Source organism: Artibeus jamaicensis, unplaced genomic scaffold (assembly GCF_021234435.1).
Source record: "Artibeus jamaicensis isolate MK-2021 breed Jamaican fruit bat unplaced genomic scaffold, CSHL_Jam_final scaffold_584, whole genome shotgun sequence".
NCBI classification, from domain to species: domain Eukaryota; kingdom Metazoa; phylum Chordata; class Mammalia; order Chiroptera; family Phyllostomidae; genus Artibeus; species Artibeus jamaicensis.
This window is the reverse complement of record NW_026522048.1, coordinates 11241295-11257487: the sequence shown is the minus strand read 5'-3', so window position 1 is coordinate 11257487 and position 16193 is coordinate 11241295. Positions and strand designations below refer to the sequence as shown.

The following is a 16193-nucleotide window of genomic DNA, read 5'->3' as shown; positions in this document are numbered from 1 at the left end:
AATATATATATATATATATCTGCATCACCATGTTTACTGCAATATTATTCACAATAGCCAAAACAGAGAAAAAACCTCTGTGTCCATCAGCAACTAAATGGATAAAGAAAATGTGATATATGTATACACACACACACGCACAATAGTATATTATTCAGACACAAAAGATAAGGAAACCTTGCCAGTTGCAACCGCATGGATGGATATTCAAAGCTTCAGGTTGAGTAAAATAAGTCAGAGAGAAACAATACTGCATTATCTCACTTATGTCCAGAATCTATAAAAAAGGCAAAATTCACAGAAAGAGAGTAGATGGTGGTTGCTAAAAGCTGGGGGCAGTGAGGGAAGTGAGGACGTATTGGTCACACAGTATGACTTCCAGCAATAGATGAGTAAGGTCTGGGGATCTAACTAATGCACAGCATGGTGACTGCAGTCGGCAATGCTATATTCTACACCTGAAAGCTACTAAGAGTAGATTTTGATGAAAACCTTCTTGATGGGATGTAGTATTGTTGTAGTATGGTTGTAGTAAAAACTACAAACCAACAAACAAACCTAAGTAATGTTAGCTTTGGGACAATGGGAAGAAGACAGGACTGAGAGGAAGGAGACCCAGATTCTGAGATCCTAAAGAAGTTCCACGAATTTATTCCACAAAAACTGAATCATGCCAGGTACTGTTTAGTAAATTCAGTTAGTGACTATGGCGGACCCAGTGTCTGTTCTTCGGGAGTTATTTCCTACTGGAGCTAAGAAGGGGGAGATAAGGGCCACATTTTTTGGTCTGCCGTTTTATCTTCTAAAAAATCTGTGGGTAGACTAGATTATCTGTGAAGTCCCTCCCAGCTGTACATGTTTTGAAAGAGAGGAAAGAAATTTTGGAAGGCTTAGCAGTGGTTAGGGGAATAAAATCATGGGTGATTTAGGTTTCCCTTTTTTTATCAGTGCTTTCTGATATATTTTTCTACAATGAACATGTGTGACACATGAAGTAAAAAAAATTAAGAGTAGATTTTTCTTATCATACATTCCTGGTGACTTAAAAGTATGTCATTTAACCATTAATAATGAGAACTCTAAACAGAGATTGTCTCACCCCTTCGGCGACTTACTTTTTACTTTACCTAATAAGGCCTTTGGGAAATTGCTAAGGATTTTTCTGCTCCTTTTTTTCACTACTTCTGTGTGTTCTGGGTTATTCTCTCTTCCCTGAACCCTTGAAGCTCTTCTCTCTCTCTCTCTCTCTCTCTCTCTCTCACACACACACACACACACACACACACACACAGCCTCTTCTCACCCTTCAAGCTTCCTGTCTCAGCTGAAATGTCGCCTCCCAGAGGGACCTCACTAGAGTAAACTAAGACTTCCATTCCTACCTTAGACTCACTTACTAACAACCCTGGTAGTCCCTGTCATATCTCTACGCTATTCTTTTTCTCCAGAGCACTCTTCTCAACTTGTAATTTCCTATGTATTTCTTTTCCTTACAAGCCTACTGTCTATGTCCCCCACAAGTCTGAAGTTCCATCATGAGAACAGGGATGGTCTATTTTGTTCAATACTCTGTCCCTAAGGCCTCACCCACATTGGTGGAGAAAATAAATAATTGAATAAATGAAATGTCTCCTTTGTCCTCTATCAAAAGTTAATCCCATAGACTGGTATACTGCAACCAGTTCTGGGCCAGCACACAGGAGCCAGTTGTTAAATGTTCAGAAATTTAGTTGTTAAACTGTTCATACCTTGAAATCAGCTATGCTGAGAGTTTATACCATGGACATTAGCAAATGCTATGCGTCTTTTTTTTCTGAATTGCTGGTTTAAACTACTGCTCTCATCTCCTAAGTCCAACTATAAATACTGGTGACACCATGACAAAAGAAAAAAAAACACATGGCCCACAAGTTACTTAAAATCTTTCAATAAAAATGAAATTTTTAAAAACACTAAACGTTTACAATACAATTATCTTCCTGTTGGGACTACTTGGTATTTTTATTAGCTAAATCGTAATCTAAAATATGTGTCTCTGACCTCCTAAACTTTTTGTTTCTGTTTTTCAGATCCTTATGTGAAGATTCATCTGATGCAAAATGGAAAGAGGCTGAAGAAGAAAAAGACAACAATTAAAAAGAATACACTCAACCCCTACTACAATGAGTCATTCAGCTTTGAAGTACCCTTTGAGCAAATCCAGGTAATGTCAAACATTATTTTGTTTCCCATTCAATTTTCATTGCTTCAGACCACACCAGTTAAACACACAGACGTTGTAAATCATCAGTGCACATGCCTTCACGAGAACTGCTATTCTTGTTCCCATGCACATTTGAAACTCAAGCTATGTCAAGTGGGGAAGGATAAAACATATATCACAGGATGTGTCGACTCCGCCAAAAACAGCTAGCATTCTGTTAAGCAGCAATAAAGTAGGGACAAGAACACCAACAAAACAACTCCACTAACCCATAAAGTCCATCTGGAAAGATTAAAAGGCCAAGAACAAATGAGCTTTCAGTATTTACCCCCAGGCCATAAGGTGTAATTCTTCTCATCACATCTTTGTAGCAAAAAAACAGAGTTAAGAGAAGTACGTTGGTGATGCTGACTGTGCAGCATATTTAAGCTTTACTATTCAAAGGCAATTAACAATAGAAAAATTAGGCTAAGTTGTATGTTTAATTGCTTAAATTTAGCTTCTAGTTTCTATGTTGGAATGGTGGGGTATTTTTGGTTAAAAAATGGAACCTTAATTTGCTAGATAATAATTGTTATCATAGGAAGAACTCTAGTGAAAAACTTTGTGATTAACATAGTCAAAATAGGTTGCTAGATGTAGCCAAAATGATAGTACCTGATCTTATTATTTAGAAAAATTTAAATAAGATTTAACTTTAATTTTTATTTTAGGTTTTCTGACTTTATATCCATAGTTAGACTTTTATAAGCCAAAGTTCACATTCAATAATTATGGGTTATTTCTTGCCAATTTTTAAGGGATATCAGAGAGTCAAAATGCTTAAAGCAACACTACTTTTTATTAAATAATTGATATGCATCCATCTACTTATAATATAAAAGCTTGCCCATAATTTGAAAGAGAAATGAAGGGTGGGCATCAAAACAACTTAGAACCCTCTACAAGTCCAGAATAACCGGTCAGCAAATATTCTTCAGATGCGTAGTTTTACTTTTAATCTATTCTTAGAAAACAGAATCTTATGAATGAATCACAACTCTATTCTATGAAGAAAACTAAGAAAATAGCTACATTTATTGTACATTTATCTAGTACCTAAGCCCAAATTAAGCACTTTATATGTATAATCTCACTTCATCTTTAAAATAACCTCATAAGAGAGATTCCAATATTATCCCAATTTTATATATAAGGAAACTGAGGCTTAGAATGTCCTCATATGTACAGTAGGAGCAATAAGAGAATCCATATCAAAGACTGCATATAAAACACTGGGAACAGTGCCAAGTGGATAAGAAGGCTGAGTAAATGGTTCCCATCATTATTATTATTCATGATGCTATTGTTGCCTCTTTTTTGAGTTAACATTTTATTAGAATGGATCTAACAATAAGGTTAAGGTAATATATGAATCAGCACTGTCCGACAGAACCCTCTGCAAGGATGGGAATATTTTATCACCCTTGTCCTTCAGTGTGGTAGCCACCAGCCACAGGTGGTCCATGAACGCCTCTGTCACTGGAATGATCAAGGAACTTTATTTAATTTTAATTTATTTAAGTTTAAACAGCCGCACATGGCTAGTAACTAATGTATGATATAGGGCAGTTTTTAAAAATCAATAATCCCACCGTCGTCACATGGGTTCGTGTTTTTTATAACCTTTCTTATATACATTTTCACATGGCAGCAAAGTGCACATATAATTTCATTTCAACAGCTGTTATATAAGTAAATGGTATTGTAGGGGACTCTGATTCCTGGCCCCAATTCCTTGTTCACCACTCCTAACCAGTCCTAACCAGTGGGGAGCTCCCCTAACCCAGAGGGGAGCCCTCTGCCTTGGGTCCCCCCGGCAAACCCCCAAGACATCCAGTTTTCACCAACAGTGTATTTGGCAACATTCATTCAGTGAACTCTTCTGAGTTTTAAGACCTTCTTGCTATAGTCACACCACCTGGCACTTTGCTTTTTAATTCTACAAAACACCATAAGGCAGAACATGGGGATGAAAATCCTATTGTAAAACCTTCCCCTGTGAGATACAATTCTATACCTGTTTAAAAATAAGTGTCTCTTTTCAACTATTTGCTACTAATTGTAGCAAATGCAGATATATTGAAAGTGAAGTGCATGAAAAAACATACGCTGGGTTTCTGGGGCAGCGTTTTGGAGGAAATTACATTTCGTCAGGACAGAGAGAGCCTGAGCCCCCATAGAGAGGACATCGGGCATGGACACAATGAGCGCGCCTTCTCGCCTTGACTGTCTCCCTCCTCCTCCGTTCCTTAAGTCAATGTCCCCTTTCTTTTCTTTTTGCCTCCTAGGAGGCTGCTTTCCTAGTCTTTGCATTTCCCTAGAGAAAGTAATTGAGCATTTCACATGCCATAATAGGACTTTAAGTTTCCTTTATCCTGAAGTTATAAGGTTATCTTTCTGTCTTTATTTCTATGAAAATATACTATGAGAGAAGACAATATAGTCATTTCCAAATGTACATGAAAATGTTGCATTCCTCCCCTCACCTCCTGAAAAAAAATGTATAGAAGTGTACGCGGCTGGAAAAATCAACCTAAGGCCTTCATAAGGATACTTTTGTTTTGGGTGTTACTAATTAAGGCACTCCTAGATGAGTAATCAAACTCATTCCAACCTCTCACTCCAACCTCCAAAACCCTCGTTCCCTTTGTTCACAATGTCCCCAGTGCCCCGCCCCCTTCCCTGCAGTGTGACTGCATCCTGAGGAATCTGGGTGGGCAAAGTCCTTAGAACCAAGCTCAGTTCCAAACACCATCCAGGGGGTAGGTCATTCGCATGACAATGGAAACGATCCTAGGCTGCCCAGGAGAAGACGGTACTTTGTTCCCTCTATTGCCAATGTGTTTCATTACACATTCTAAGTTTCACTTGGAGAAGCTATCGTTTTCTCTGATCCGAAGCTGCACCTGGGCACCTCCCCCCACACACTGGTATGAGAAGGCAGTCCTCAGAGTACAAAGTCTACTAAAGGGCCAGAAATCCCCTGGAGCTCTGTCTGCCTCTGGCTTCTATCACTGCATTTTCTGCTCTTTGTAACTCTGGCCACCGAATGTTATGCTTTCTACTTTACTCTAAAGTCTTCCTTTATCTTTGCGCTCAGTTTCTATATTGGAGCTATTGCATATTTTGATTCAGCAAATCCATTCCTTAGGAAACAGAACTCAAATGTGCTTTTAAAAAGTAGTTCTTTCATATGATAATGGTATGCATTTGCTTTCATCAGTTCAGTCAGTTCAAAAAGTAAGTTATTAATGGAACGTAATGGAATCACCAAAGCAAATCATATGTGGCCCAAGAAGGTTATTTCCATTTGATGTCAGGGCCAGATACATAGAAGCAGTTACTCAACCAATGTTTATCAAGAACATGTATGAAGGAAAAAAATGATCTCTACTTGGTTTCTACTTTTTAAAAACTTTTACTCTACTGTCACATTTTATATTCACCACAATTTTATCATTACCTGAAATGTTATATTAGTTTTATGTAAAATGTTGGCTCTTCTTCATCCCCCAAAATGGGACTACGGTCCATGGGTGCTCTGGGAACTGCAGCCACAGAAAGAAAGGTCTGAGTGCCAATGTCAGACATTTCCCCAGGAGGCAATATGAACAGAAGGATTCAGAGAGGAGTATAATGCCGAGCAGGTAGTTTACAGAATGGACCCTGGAAACCAAAAGATTCACTGCTTATATGACCTCAGGCAGGTGTTCTAACTTCTCTGAGCTTCATCATCTTATCTATATAATAGCAATATTAACAGTATCTACTGTGAAAAGTAACTGAGTAGTTTACGTAAAAGACAGAACAGTGCCAGATCCGTAATAAAAATTAACATTTACTGATTATTTTGAAGAAGATGACAACCAGAATGATAACGGTGCTGCTGATGATGTAATAATGGCAAAATAGGGATGACATAATTTCATATTCAGGTCATTTTCACCCTTGTCCTGGTGTTTGGAAATCGATCCTTATTTTAGATCTCAAGGAAGCTTTGTAACAGGGAGACATCTCTAGACCTGAATGATGAATGTTTATTTCGTGTCCTCTTTCAGAAAGTGCAAGTGGTGGTAACTGTTTTGGACTATGACAAGATCGGCAAGAACGATGCCATCGGCAAAGTCTTTGTGGGCTACAACAGCACTGGGGCGGAGCTGCGGCATTGGTCAGACATGCTGGCCAACCCCAGGCGACCCATCGCCCAGTGGCACACCCTACAGGTGGAGGAGGAAGTTGACGCCATGCTGGCAGTCAAGAAGTAAAGGGAAGAAGCCTTTCTGCATTTGCCCACATAGTGCTCTTTAGCCAGTATCTGTAAATACCTCAGTAATATGGGTCCTTTCATTTTTCCAGCCATGCGTTCCTAACAGAATTCAGTGGTACTTCAAATCCTGTTTTAATTTGCACACAAATTTAAACGTAGAGAGCCCCTGAGTCCTTCGTCATGCCACTGCCCTCCAAATCTACTCTTCTTTTAAGCAATATGATGTGTAGATAGAGCATGACTGAAATTATTTATTGTATCACACAGTTGTATATACCAGTATGCTGAAGATTTATTTCTAGTTTGTGTATTTGTATGTTGTAAGCATTTCCTAATCTGTGTATATCTAGATGTTTTTAATAAGATGTTCTATTTTAAACTATGTAAATTGACTGAGATATAGGAGAGCTGATAATATATTATATGGTAAATATAGTATCGTCTGCATTCCAGCAAAAATATCAACTTGTAAGGCACTAGTACAGTGAAACTGACATCTTAAAGGACAACTTAAACCTGAGCTTTCTATTGAATCACTTGAGTACCAAGATACACTTACACCGCATATTTGGTGGGTGAATCCAATTTTGTAGAATTTCTTCACAGGCAAGTTAACATGATCTGAGCAGCATGCAGGCTGCTGTCCAGGAAGCATAGCCACAGCCCAGAACAGCATCTGTCTGCACACACTGACAGAGCCTGAGTCAGGGCTTTGCTCTAGCGTTTGAAGAGCAACGGAACAGGAGCCCAGGACTCACACAACTGCATATGGAGTGACAACTTGGTGGTGTTCCGTGTGCATCTGTGTGCACGTGTGCACGCTCGTGTACATACCTGTGTGTGTGCATTTGTTTAGGGATGGGGTGGGTTGGAAGAAGCAAGTGGAGGGGAGAAGTCAGCATTTCTGAAGTACTGCCTGACTATTTAAAAAGAAAAAAGTAGCTCTCCATGATCACCTTTATACACAACGTGCATCCCGTGAATTCTGTTCCAGATTTCACACCTCTAACAATTCCAAAACATTTGCACACTACACTTTGTAACAAAATATTTTATTACACAAAACCGGATTAGAAGGAATGCAGAAGAATATTTTTAACACAGTAATCTGTGCTTATTGCACAAAATTACTTTGTGGTCAACAGACAGTATTGTAATCCCATCAAAAGATGAAAAGTAAACAATTAGCCATAGTTCTGAATGCACTACAATTAAGCCAAAACAGACAGCTAGTGATCTTTTTATATGCTGTTTTTACTTCAAAAAGTTTTAATTTGTCCTTTAAAAAGAGGTGAAACAAAACCAAGAACAAGTTCTAGAAAACTGAAGCAACCTCTTATGTATTCTAGATGCTTGACTTAGGAGGAGTTTTTAATGTTTTCAATGTTATTATGTAGTAAATGGCACTATTATGAAGCTACTAGTCATTCCATAGGAGTCTTCAAGGACTGCTCTGTGTAACACTGTGACTGCCGTGTGTGCTTAGACACGTAGTTTCCTCAGTGGATAGCACTCAGTTTATTCCGTAGTGATATTGTAAACAATACTGCCATTCCCTTCTAATGCACTGCCCAAGGTGTGTGTAGCACAAACAGTTCTCATTACAAAGGACCAATTCAGAACTGAAAAGCTATGCATAGGACGAGGAAGATACACAGGATGGGGTGGAGCACACAGCATTTTGTCAAGCACTGTGCACTCTTCCATATTTTCCCCACTAGGGCAGACAGCCACTCTGTGGAAGGGCAGCCTGTTACCACCCTGCATCAAGTCTTCTCCCCCCCCCCCCTTCTGTGGCCCACTTCCACTCCCAGGCTGCAGGGAGTAGGGAAGTTCTGAGGCGGATGCTGACCTTCACAAATCCGAAAACCAAATGGAGGAAAACTAAGCACTAGCTTCGTGTTCAGACGTGAGGGTATCATGCCACATTTTTTTAACAACTCAAAAAGATTTCATAAAGGGCTGGTGGGAGACTTTGAACATGAGGTTAGCTATTTCCTAGTAAAACTAAGATTCCTGTCATCATTCCTTCCTCATCAGACAAGAGGCATGCCCTTTGACCTTTCAGCCCAGGATGAACTCTAGAACTGGGACTTGCACAAAGGACAAAAGAATAACATCTCCCTCTTCTGTGGATGGTCCATACTTTACAAAAAAAAAAAGATACTAGAAAATGCACAAGTCATGACATCAGATTAGGTATCGGTTTGAACAGAAGAGTCAAATGAGAATCTTTCCATTGAAAAGGACCAAGCCATACCAGAGACAGGGAGTTGACTGACCTGTAAAAATTCCCGAAGTACCAGAAACTGACATTTAATTTTTCTGTAGTCGGCTTTAAGTTTACACTGAAACAACACTTTAAACAAGCAGGTCTGAGCTGTGGAAGACATGCTATTTCTTGCATTAAAGTACTACTAATGCATCCTCTTGCAACACTGCCAGACATGGGATATTGTCACCATAGGATTAGTTGGTACTACACCATCTCTCATGAGTCAGTGACTGAACCTGCTTTAAGACCAAGACTCATCCTCAGACAAGCCACTCGTACCTTTCTGACAAAGCTGTGTAAAGTATTAGCATCTGATGCTCTAGAAAGATCCTAGTTGCCTTTGTGTATATTTACTGCCTGCTTGGGTGTTTCTTTGTGTGGGTTTTCTCTGTATCCTGTAGAAATGTTGGAGTGTTTCCTTCTGCCATATGACTCGTGACCTGCGAGCCAACTACTTTAGCTGTATTTTACCTTCATTTTTGATGAGGTGGTTTAAATTTCGTTTCACTTCGTGTAGTGAATTCCACAGTAGTTTCGATTGTTGTTAAAATAACATATTACCCGGATATTCAATAAAAATGTTTTATTTCCTGTTGATGTTGCCACCTTTCCACTCTTTCTCTAGCCTGACTCTGGCGGTGGGTCAGCAGCCTGCAGAAGGTGGGGCCTGCTGGTGGCGGAGGCGTCCAGGCAGAAGCGGCAACAGATGGCAGCCCCCGACTCCAGCCCATGAATAGCAGTGGCTGACGCGAGAACAAAGCCCAGGGCCCGTGCGGCCATCGCTGCCCAGTGGTCCTGGACAGAGTCCTTCTCAACAGTTTCTCGGTTGCTGTTTACGATCAGTTCATCCGGCACCGTTTCAGGCCTTCTGCTTTGCCCAAAAAGCCTCCTCGAGGGTTTTCACTCTAGAGCCAAAGTCACACTGGCCCTCCACAATGGGGCGTAAAATGAGATTTTAAACCCCATCGTGGGGGGACAGTAGGACACTGAATTTCCTACCTTCTGCAACTACTAGAGAAATAGGCAAATACCTTTCCTCCACTAAATTCAACATTGATCAGCTGCCTACCATGTACCATGCTTTTACTGGATGCTGGAGCTGCAAACAATGACGTAATAAGGTGCACCTGGGCCCGGAGCCCATGGTCTCAGAGAGACGTGTAAATGCACTATCACGATCCACTACCATGCACACGCGGGATCCCTGAGAACTTTCCCTGGCTGGCCACAGTGGACATCATGGTGTGCCAGCCCCAGCCCCCTTCCACACTGAGGCGCTCCCCCTGCAGCTGCTGGAAGCCTTGCCTGCTGACAGCTCACGGCCCATCCTTCTGACCTTTCTTTTTTTATATATATTTTATTAATTATGCCATTACAGTTGTTCTATTTCCCCCCTTCATTTCCCTCCACCCTGCACACCCCCTCCCCCACCATTTCCCCCCTTTAGTTTATGACCACGTGTCTCAAGTTCTTTAGATTCTATATTTCCCATACTATTCTTGCCCTCCCCCCTATCTATTTTCTACCTACCATCTATGCTACTTATATTCTGTACCTTCTCCCCCCTTCTCCTCCTCCCACTCCCCTGTTGCTAACCCTCCATGTGATCTTCATTTCTATGGTTCTGCTCCTGATCTAGCTGTCCTCTTAGTTTGCTTTTGGTTTAGGTGTGTGGAAAACTTATTTGAACAAATAATAAAGGAGAATTTCCCCAATCTGGCAAAGGAAATAGACTTCCAGGAAATCCAGGAAGCTCAGAGAGTCCCAGAGAAGTTGGACCCAAGAAGGAACACACCAAGGCACATCATCATTACATTAGCCAAGATTAAAATGAAGGAGAGAATACTAGAAGCAGCAAGAGATAAGGGGACAGTCACCTACAAAGGAGTTCCCATCAGACTGTCGGCTGATTTCTCAAAAGAGACCTTACAGTCAAGAAGGGGCTGGAAAGAAATATTCCAAGTCATGAAATCCAAAGACCTACATCCAAGATTGATCTATCCAGCAAAGCTTTCATTTAGAATGGAAGGGCAGATAAAGTGCTTCTCAGATAAGATCAAATTCAAGGAGTTCATCATCACCAAGCCCTTATTATATGAAATGTTAAAGGGACTTCTGACCTTTCTCATGGAAGCTGCCTCACGTCAGAGAGATCATGTGCTTCCCAGGGCCCTTGCTGGCTCGCCCTAAAGTGCTACGTCAGTTTTGCAGCCTCAGGGTTAGTGGAGAATGCTGGTGCAGCGGCACGGCAGGTCAAATTCTTCCTCTGCCCCAGCAGTTTTCCTTGCTCTTTCTCTGCTGTTATTCCCAAGAGCAGTCCCAGTAAAACCCCCTTATCTTAAAATCTGCACCCTGGGGAGCCCAGCCCATAAAACATTTGGGGGGGGCAAGGTAGAGTTTTCTAGAGAAGATAAGTTTTCTAGAGAAGACCAGAGGGATGTCCTGAAGGAACTGGTGGGAGTTATCCCAGCAAGTAGGCAAGACTGTGACAAAATCATCCTCATTTAACAAGGCTTCAGGTTTACACACAGGTTGAAGTCTGTGACAGCTGGCTACATCATCGTCCCTCCAGCCAGCCCTCTGAAGGCACTGCCAAATAAAAGTGGGACTAAGCTTAAGGTGCGTAGACAGCCAGGGGAAGGACCACCTCATCACTGTGCACACTGAGGAAATAACTGGCAAAGCTCTCAATGCTCGCTGAGAAAGGAAGACTACGGTTAGTTGTCAAGAACAAAAACAGAAATTCACACACAAATATATGTGTTTGGTTTTTAAGACCGAGCATCTTATTTTTCTTAATAGCTCTTAAAATTATATACACAACTAGAATATTTAATATTTAATGAATAAATCATAAAATAATATAAATATAAATATAAATATAAATATCCCATCCTTTTGTCAATGTCTGTTTTCCCGAAAGGTTTTTAGGTCTAAGATACTTAAGATATTTATTAGGTTTGTTAGTTAGGAAAACCAAACCCCTCCAGGTGTTTCAAAGAGGGAGTTTTATAGGAAATCGGCCCCATGGAGAGGGCTGAGGAAGCGCAGTAGGGACAGCGGGCTAACCCAGAGATTAATAGATACCACCTGAAACTGAATGCTAGGGCTACCCGAGTGAAATGCCCTGGACTGGGGGCTTAAACAACAGAAACGCATTTTCTCACTGTTCTGGAGGTCAGAGTCCGAGGTCAAGGTGTTGGCAGGGCTGGTTTCCGCTGCGGCCTCTCCTGGTTGGTGGACCGAGTTCCCTCCATGCCTGTGCCTTGGCCTCCTCTTCATATTACGGACACGAGTCACATTGAATTATGGTCCACCCTCAAGACCCCATTTTAACTTAATTACCTCCTAAGGACTCTATCCCTAAATACAGTCCCATTCTGAGGTACTGGGGGTTAGGGCTTCAACATAGGAAAGGGCGAGTCGGTGAGGAGCACAGGTCAGCCCCTGACACCACTGCGTAGCCTGGGAAAACAGAATGGAGCAGTGTTAAGGTGGCCTTGAACTTTAGAGGAGGGGCTGGCACCTGTGGGAGCTCCATTGTTCTGGGACCACTCAGGGTCTCCGGCGCTAGCGGTGGGAGGACCAACAGACAGGCTCCACCTTAAAGGTTTGGGAACTGCCGGAGGGCCCTGAGCCGGTAGCAGCCCCCCCATGGCTAGAGGAAAGCTGACTGAAGCTGGAAACAGGACAAAGGTCCCTTCTCCTCCCAACCCAACTCAGCCAAGTGCCTCGATTTGGCAGAACCTAATCAGTCAGCTGGTAGGGAGACTGGGAAACAGCCTGCTGGGTCCTAGAGCCCACCCCAGACACACAGCGGAGCGCAGACCAGTGGGAACCAGGGCAGCAAACAAGCGGCAGTGGCCAATGCACTAGGTATCTGAGTCCTTGCAGGCTGCTCTAACAAAAATACAGCAGACAGGATGGTTTCAACACATATATGTATTTATTTCTCACAGTTCTGGGAGCTGGGAAGTCCAAGATCAAGGCACCAACAGAGTCACTCTCTGGTCGGAGGCCAGTAGGCACGGAGGGAGGGGGAAGAGGGGGGAGGGGTGTTGTGGTCCACTTCTTGCTGAGTCCTCACGAGGTGAAGGGGGCAAGAGAGCTCCTTGGGGTGCCTTTAACCAGGGCACTAATCGCATTCATGAGGGCTTCACCCTCATTGCCTAATCACCTCTCAAAGGCCCCACCTTTGAATGAGAGTGTTAGGATTTCAACAGTCTTATTTTTAAAATGTGGGCATCACGAACCTTTCAGCAGCTGCACCGACATTCTGAATACCCTTGTTTCTTCCTCGGATGGGGTCGGGTATATCTGGGCCACGCTAGGCATGGGAACAGACGCACAGAAACCACATTCTCATTCCTTGTATGCAGAGGGTTTCCTATCACAGACGTGGAAATTCCAACCATGGCTGCAGCTACCCCCTCACGGCTGCAACACATCTTTATTTTGTATGCACCGGGCTCTTTGATGTTTAGCAACTGATTTAAGCTGCTCACAAATCTTTACCATTAAACAGTCAGAAAGCAACTTTGGAATAAAAAGGTAGAGAATTGGGAAAATAAAAATGAGAAATAGCCTAATATTAAATGTAAAAAGAAATTTTCCAAAGCCTACAGAGTAATAATTATTCAGAAGAAGCCATCAGAAAGAACAGTAATAAAAACACCATGCAAGCCTGCTGATGATTTGTGTGATCTCACTTCCGAGGCTGGCTTGAAAGTTACCTGCATTTGAAAAGCCGCATTTCAGCCATACTGATGACTCTACCCACCCCGGCCAGTACACACGCCCGAAGTTCCCACACTCATCCTTCTCCCCTGACAGTAACCCTGCTGCCAACAAAACTTCCCCCTGTGCAAAATGTTTCCTGCCCCTGCCAGGGTGCAGACAAGGTTCCTCAGGATCTTGTACTGACGGCATCAGGACTCGCTCGCCTCCTTCTCTGCTCTCCACTTTCATCTGTCACTTACCTGCGCCTCTGGACTGGCCGTGCCACACAATGTTGTCCTTTATAGGAGGGATTGCTTGAGTTGCCTGTGAAAGGAAACCAATTCAAGCTGAATTAGGGAAAGAGAGAGAGGAGGGGAAAGGAAGCATGGGTGAGGAAGAGAGAGAGAGGAACAAACTATTGGCTCCTCTTAGCAGGAAGGTCCAGGTGTGATTACATTTACAAAGAGCTGGGCCAAGGACCTCAAACAACGCACCACTCCCACTCATTCTTTTTTTCTCTCTCCCCCTTCCCTCCAGTGTCTCCATGTGGCAGCACAGATGGGCCGCAGCACCTCCAAACTTACATCATTCCAGCTTAGCAGGCTTGCAGAGTGCAACACTTTCACAATTATGTCACCAAAATCCCCAGACCTAATACACGTGCCTTCCTCAAAGTAATCACTATGGCCAGATGACGCACTGTTCACTTTGGCCAAGCCTAGGTCAAGACTCCAGCCTCAGAGCCACAGCAATGAAGCAAAAATAGTTCCTCAATGGAAAATAGAAATGTTATTAAAGAAGAAGAATGGATACTTGGCAAACAAAAACAACAGGTGTCTAGCTCTGGCCAGGTAGCTCAGTTGGTTGGAGTGTCATCTCAGTGGGCAAGGGTTTTCAGTCTGATTCCCGGTTGGGACACATGCAGGAATCAGCCAATGAATACGAAAATGAGTGGAACAACAGCTCTCTCTCTCTCACTCTCTCTCTCTCTCTCTCTCCCTCCTGCTTTCCCTCCCTTTCTCTCTCCCATCCTCTCCCTCTAAAATCAATTAAAAAAGAAAAAAAACAGGTTCTACCATTCTGCTCCCTGTACATCTTGGCCCTAACAGGGCCGCTGAAGGCACAAACTCCCACCGCAATGCCAGCCCGGCCATTCTTCCCCTTGACCAAACACACTATGGGAAAAGCAACATGAAATGCATGTACCGTCTTTCAATTATCAAAAGCACCCATTCACCTTCCTATTTATTTCCAGGAAAACCAATTCATCTGCTATATATTTTAAGCAACCAACCTTTACTCAAAAGCACTGAGGCATAAACACAGTTTTTGATTCCTAAATTCATAAAAATTAATATTATACAAACTTAAAAGGAAGAAATTAAAAGAGAGGAAAAAAAGTCACTTTACACACCCTGCTGTATGGGCTACAGTCTCGGTCCACACACAATCACCTGTCGTGTGGGCCTTTTAACCTCTTTCAAAAATTACAGCTGATGTACAATATCACATTAGTTTCAGGTGTACAGCCTTATGATGAGACATGTATATAACTTACAAAGAAAACAAGCCTCTTTTTTTTGATCACCACATAGTCCTTATAATTTTAATTTTTTGTGACCATCTGACTTTTTTCGGGAAAGTAAAAACTTATTCAACCGCTACCCTAATTTCAAATTTTTCAGTTATTACTAACTTATTTCATATGTAAACAATATTGCTTATGGATACTTTAGTGGAATTTTTATTTTTATTGTATTAATCTATTAATAAATAGATTTTATCTATTTTCTTTAGATAAGTTTCCAGAATTTTCCAATTTGGCTTCTTGGAAGGTTTCCCCAAAAAACACTGCCATAGATGATATGAGTCCTGGTTCTCCCACAGCCTCCCCGACGGTGGGCATCACGCTGTCCGTGTCTGCCAGGTACAGAGGGTCACAGGCCTCAGTAATGACAGGCCCAGAGCTGGAATAGGAGGCTCTCTGTTCTGCTGTCACCTTCACTACAGCAGGCAGCTTGACTAAAAAGTAAGTGACGTGAGCATGGCAGAGAGCCTGAGAAGAGAGGGCATCAGGGGAGAATCTCAAGGAAGCGAATGTCCAGGAAGAGTGTCCGGATGAGACAGTTTGCTCTCCCTCACCTTCACGTCCAGACCTGCAGACTGAGTGAGGAGTTGCTCAGGCCCTTCCCTACTCTCTACTACTTGATGCTTTTAGTGGCACAGAAGTATCACAGCCACCTCCCAATACCCAGCCTCACTGTTTAGAGTGGAAAAATCTGTAACTTAAGAGCTGGCAGCCTGTGTTCAAATCCTAGTTCATTCACTTCACTGTATACCCCTGGACAAGTAAGTGCCTTAATTTCGCATATTAAGATAATGAATAGTAAATCTTAGTATAAAATAGCCCTGGCTGGTGTAGCTCAGTGGATTGAGCATGGGCCTATGAAGCAAAGGGTCTCTGGTTTGATTCCCAGTCAGGGCACATGCCTGGGTTGCAGGCCAGGTCCCCGGTAGGGGACACATGAGAGGCAACCGCACATTGATATTTCTTTCCCACTCTTTCTCCTTCCCTTCTCCTCTCTCTAAAAATAAATAAATAAAATATTTTAAAAGAAGAATTATTTTTTAAAAACTTAGTATAAAATAAGCATTCAATAAATGGTCCATTTATTGTCTTCTAAATC

General features: G+C 42.2%; 1 protein-coding gene across 3 annotated transcripts in view; it reads left to right on the top strand.

Moving 5' to 3' along the window:
• The window catches only part of SYT1 (synaptotagmin 1), a 541050-nt gene extending 531668 nt beyond the window's left edge, over nucleotides 1-9382 (top strand). For all 3 annotated transcript variants that reach the window (XM_053658804.1, XM_037162064.2, XM_053658803.1), the window contains 2 exons: nucleotides 2070-2203; nucleotides 6304-9382. In XM_053658804.1, the coding sequence (XP_053514779.1) occupies nucleotides 2070-2203; nucleotides 6304-6510 (341 nt within the window). In that variant the 3' untranslated portion in view covers nucleotides 6511-9382. The remainder of the gene's footprint in view (nucleotides 1-2069; nucleotides 2204-6303) is intronic.
• Nucleotides 9383-16193: the final 6811 nt, after the last annotated feature.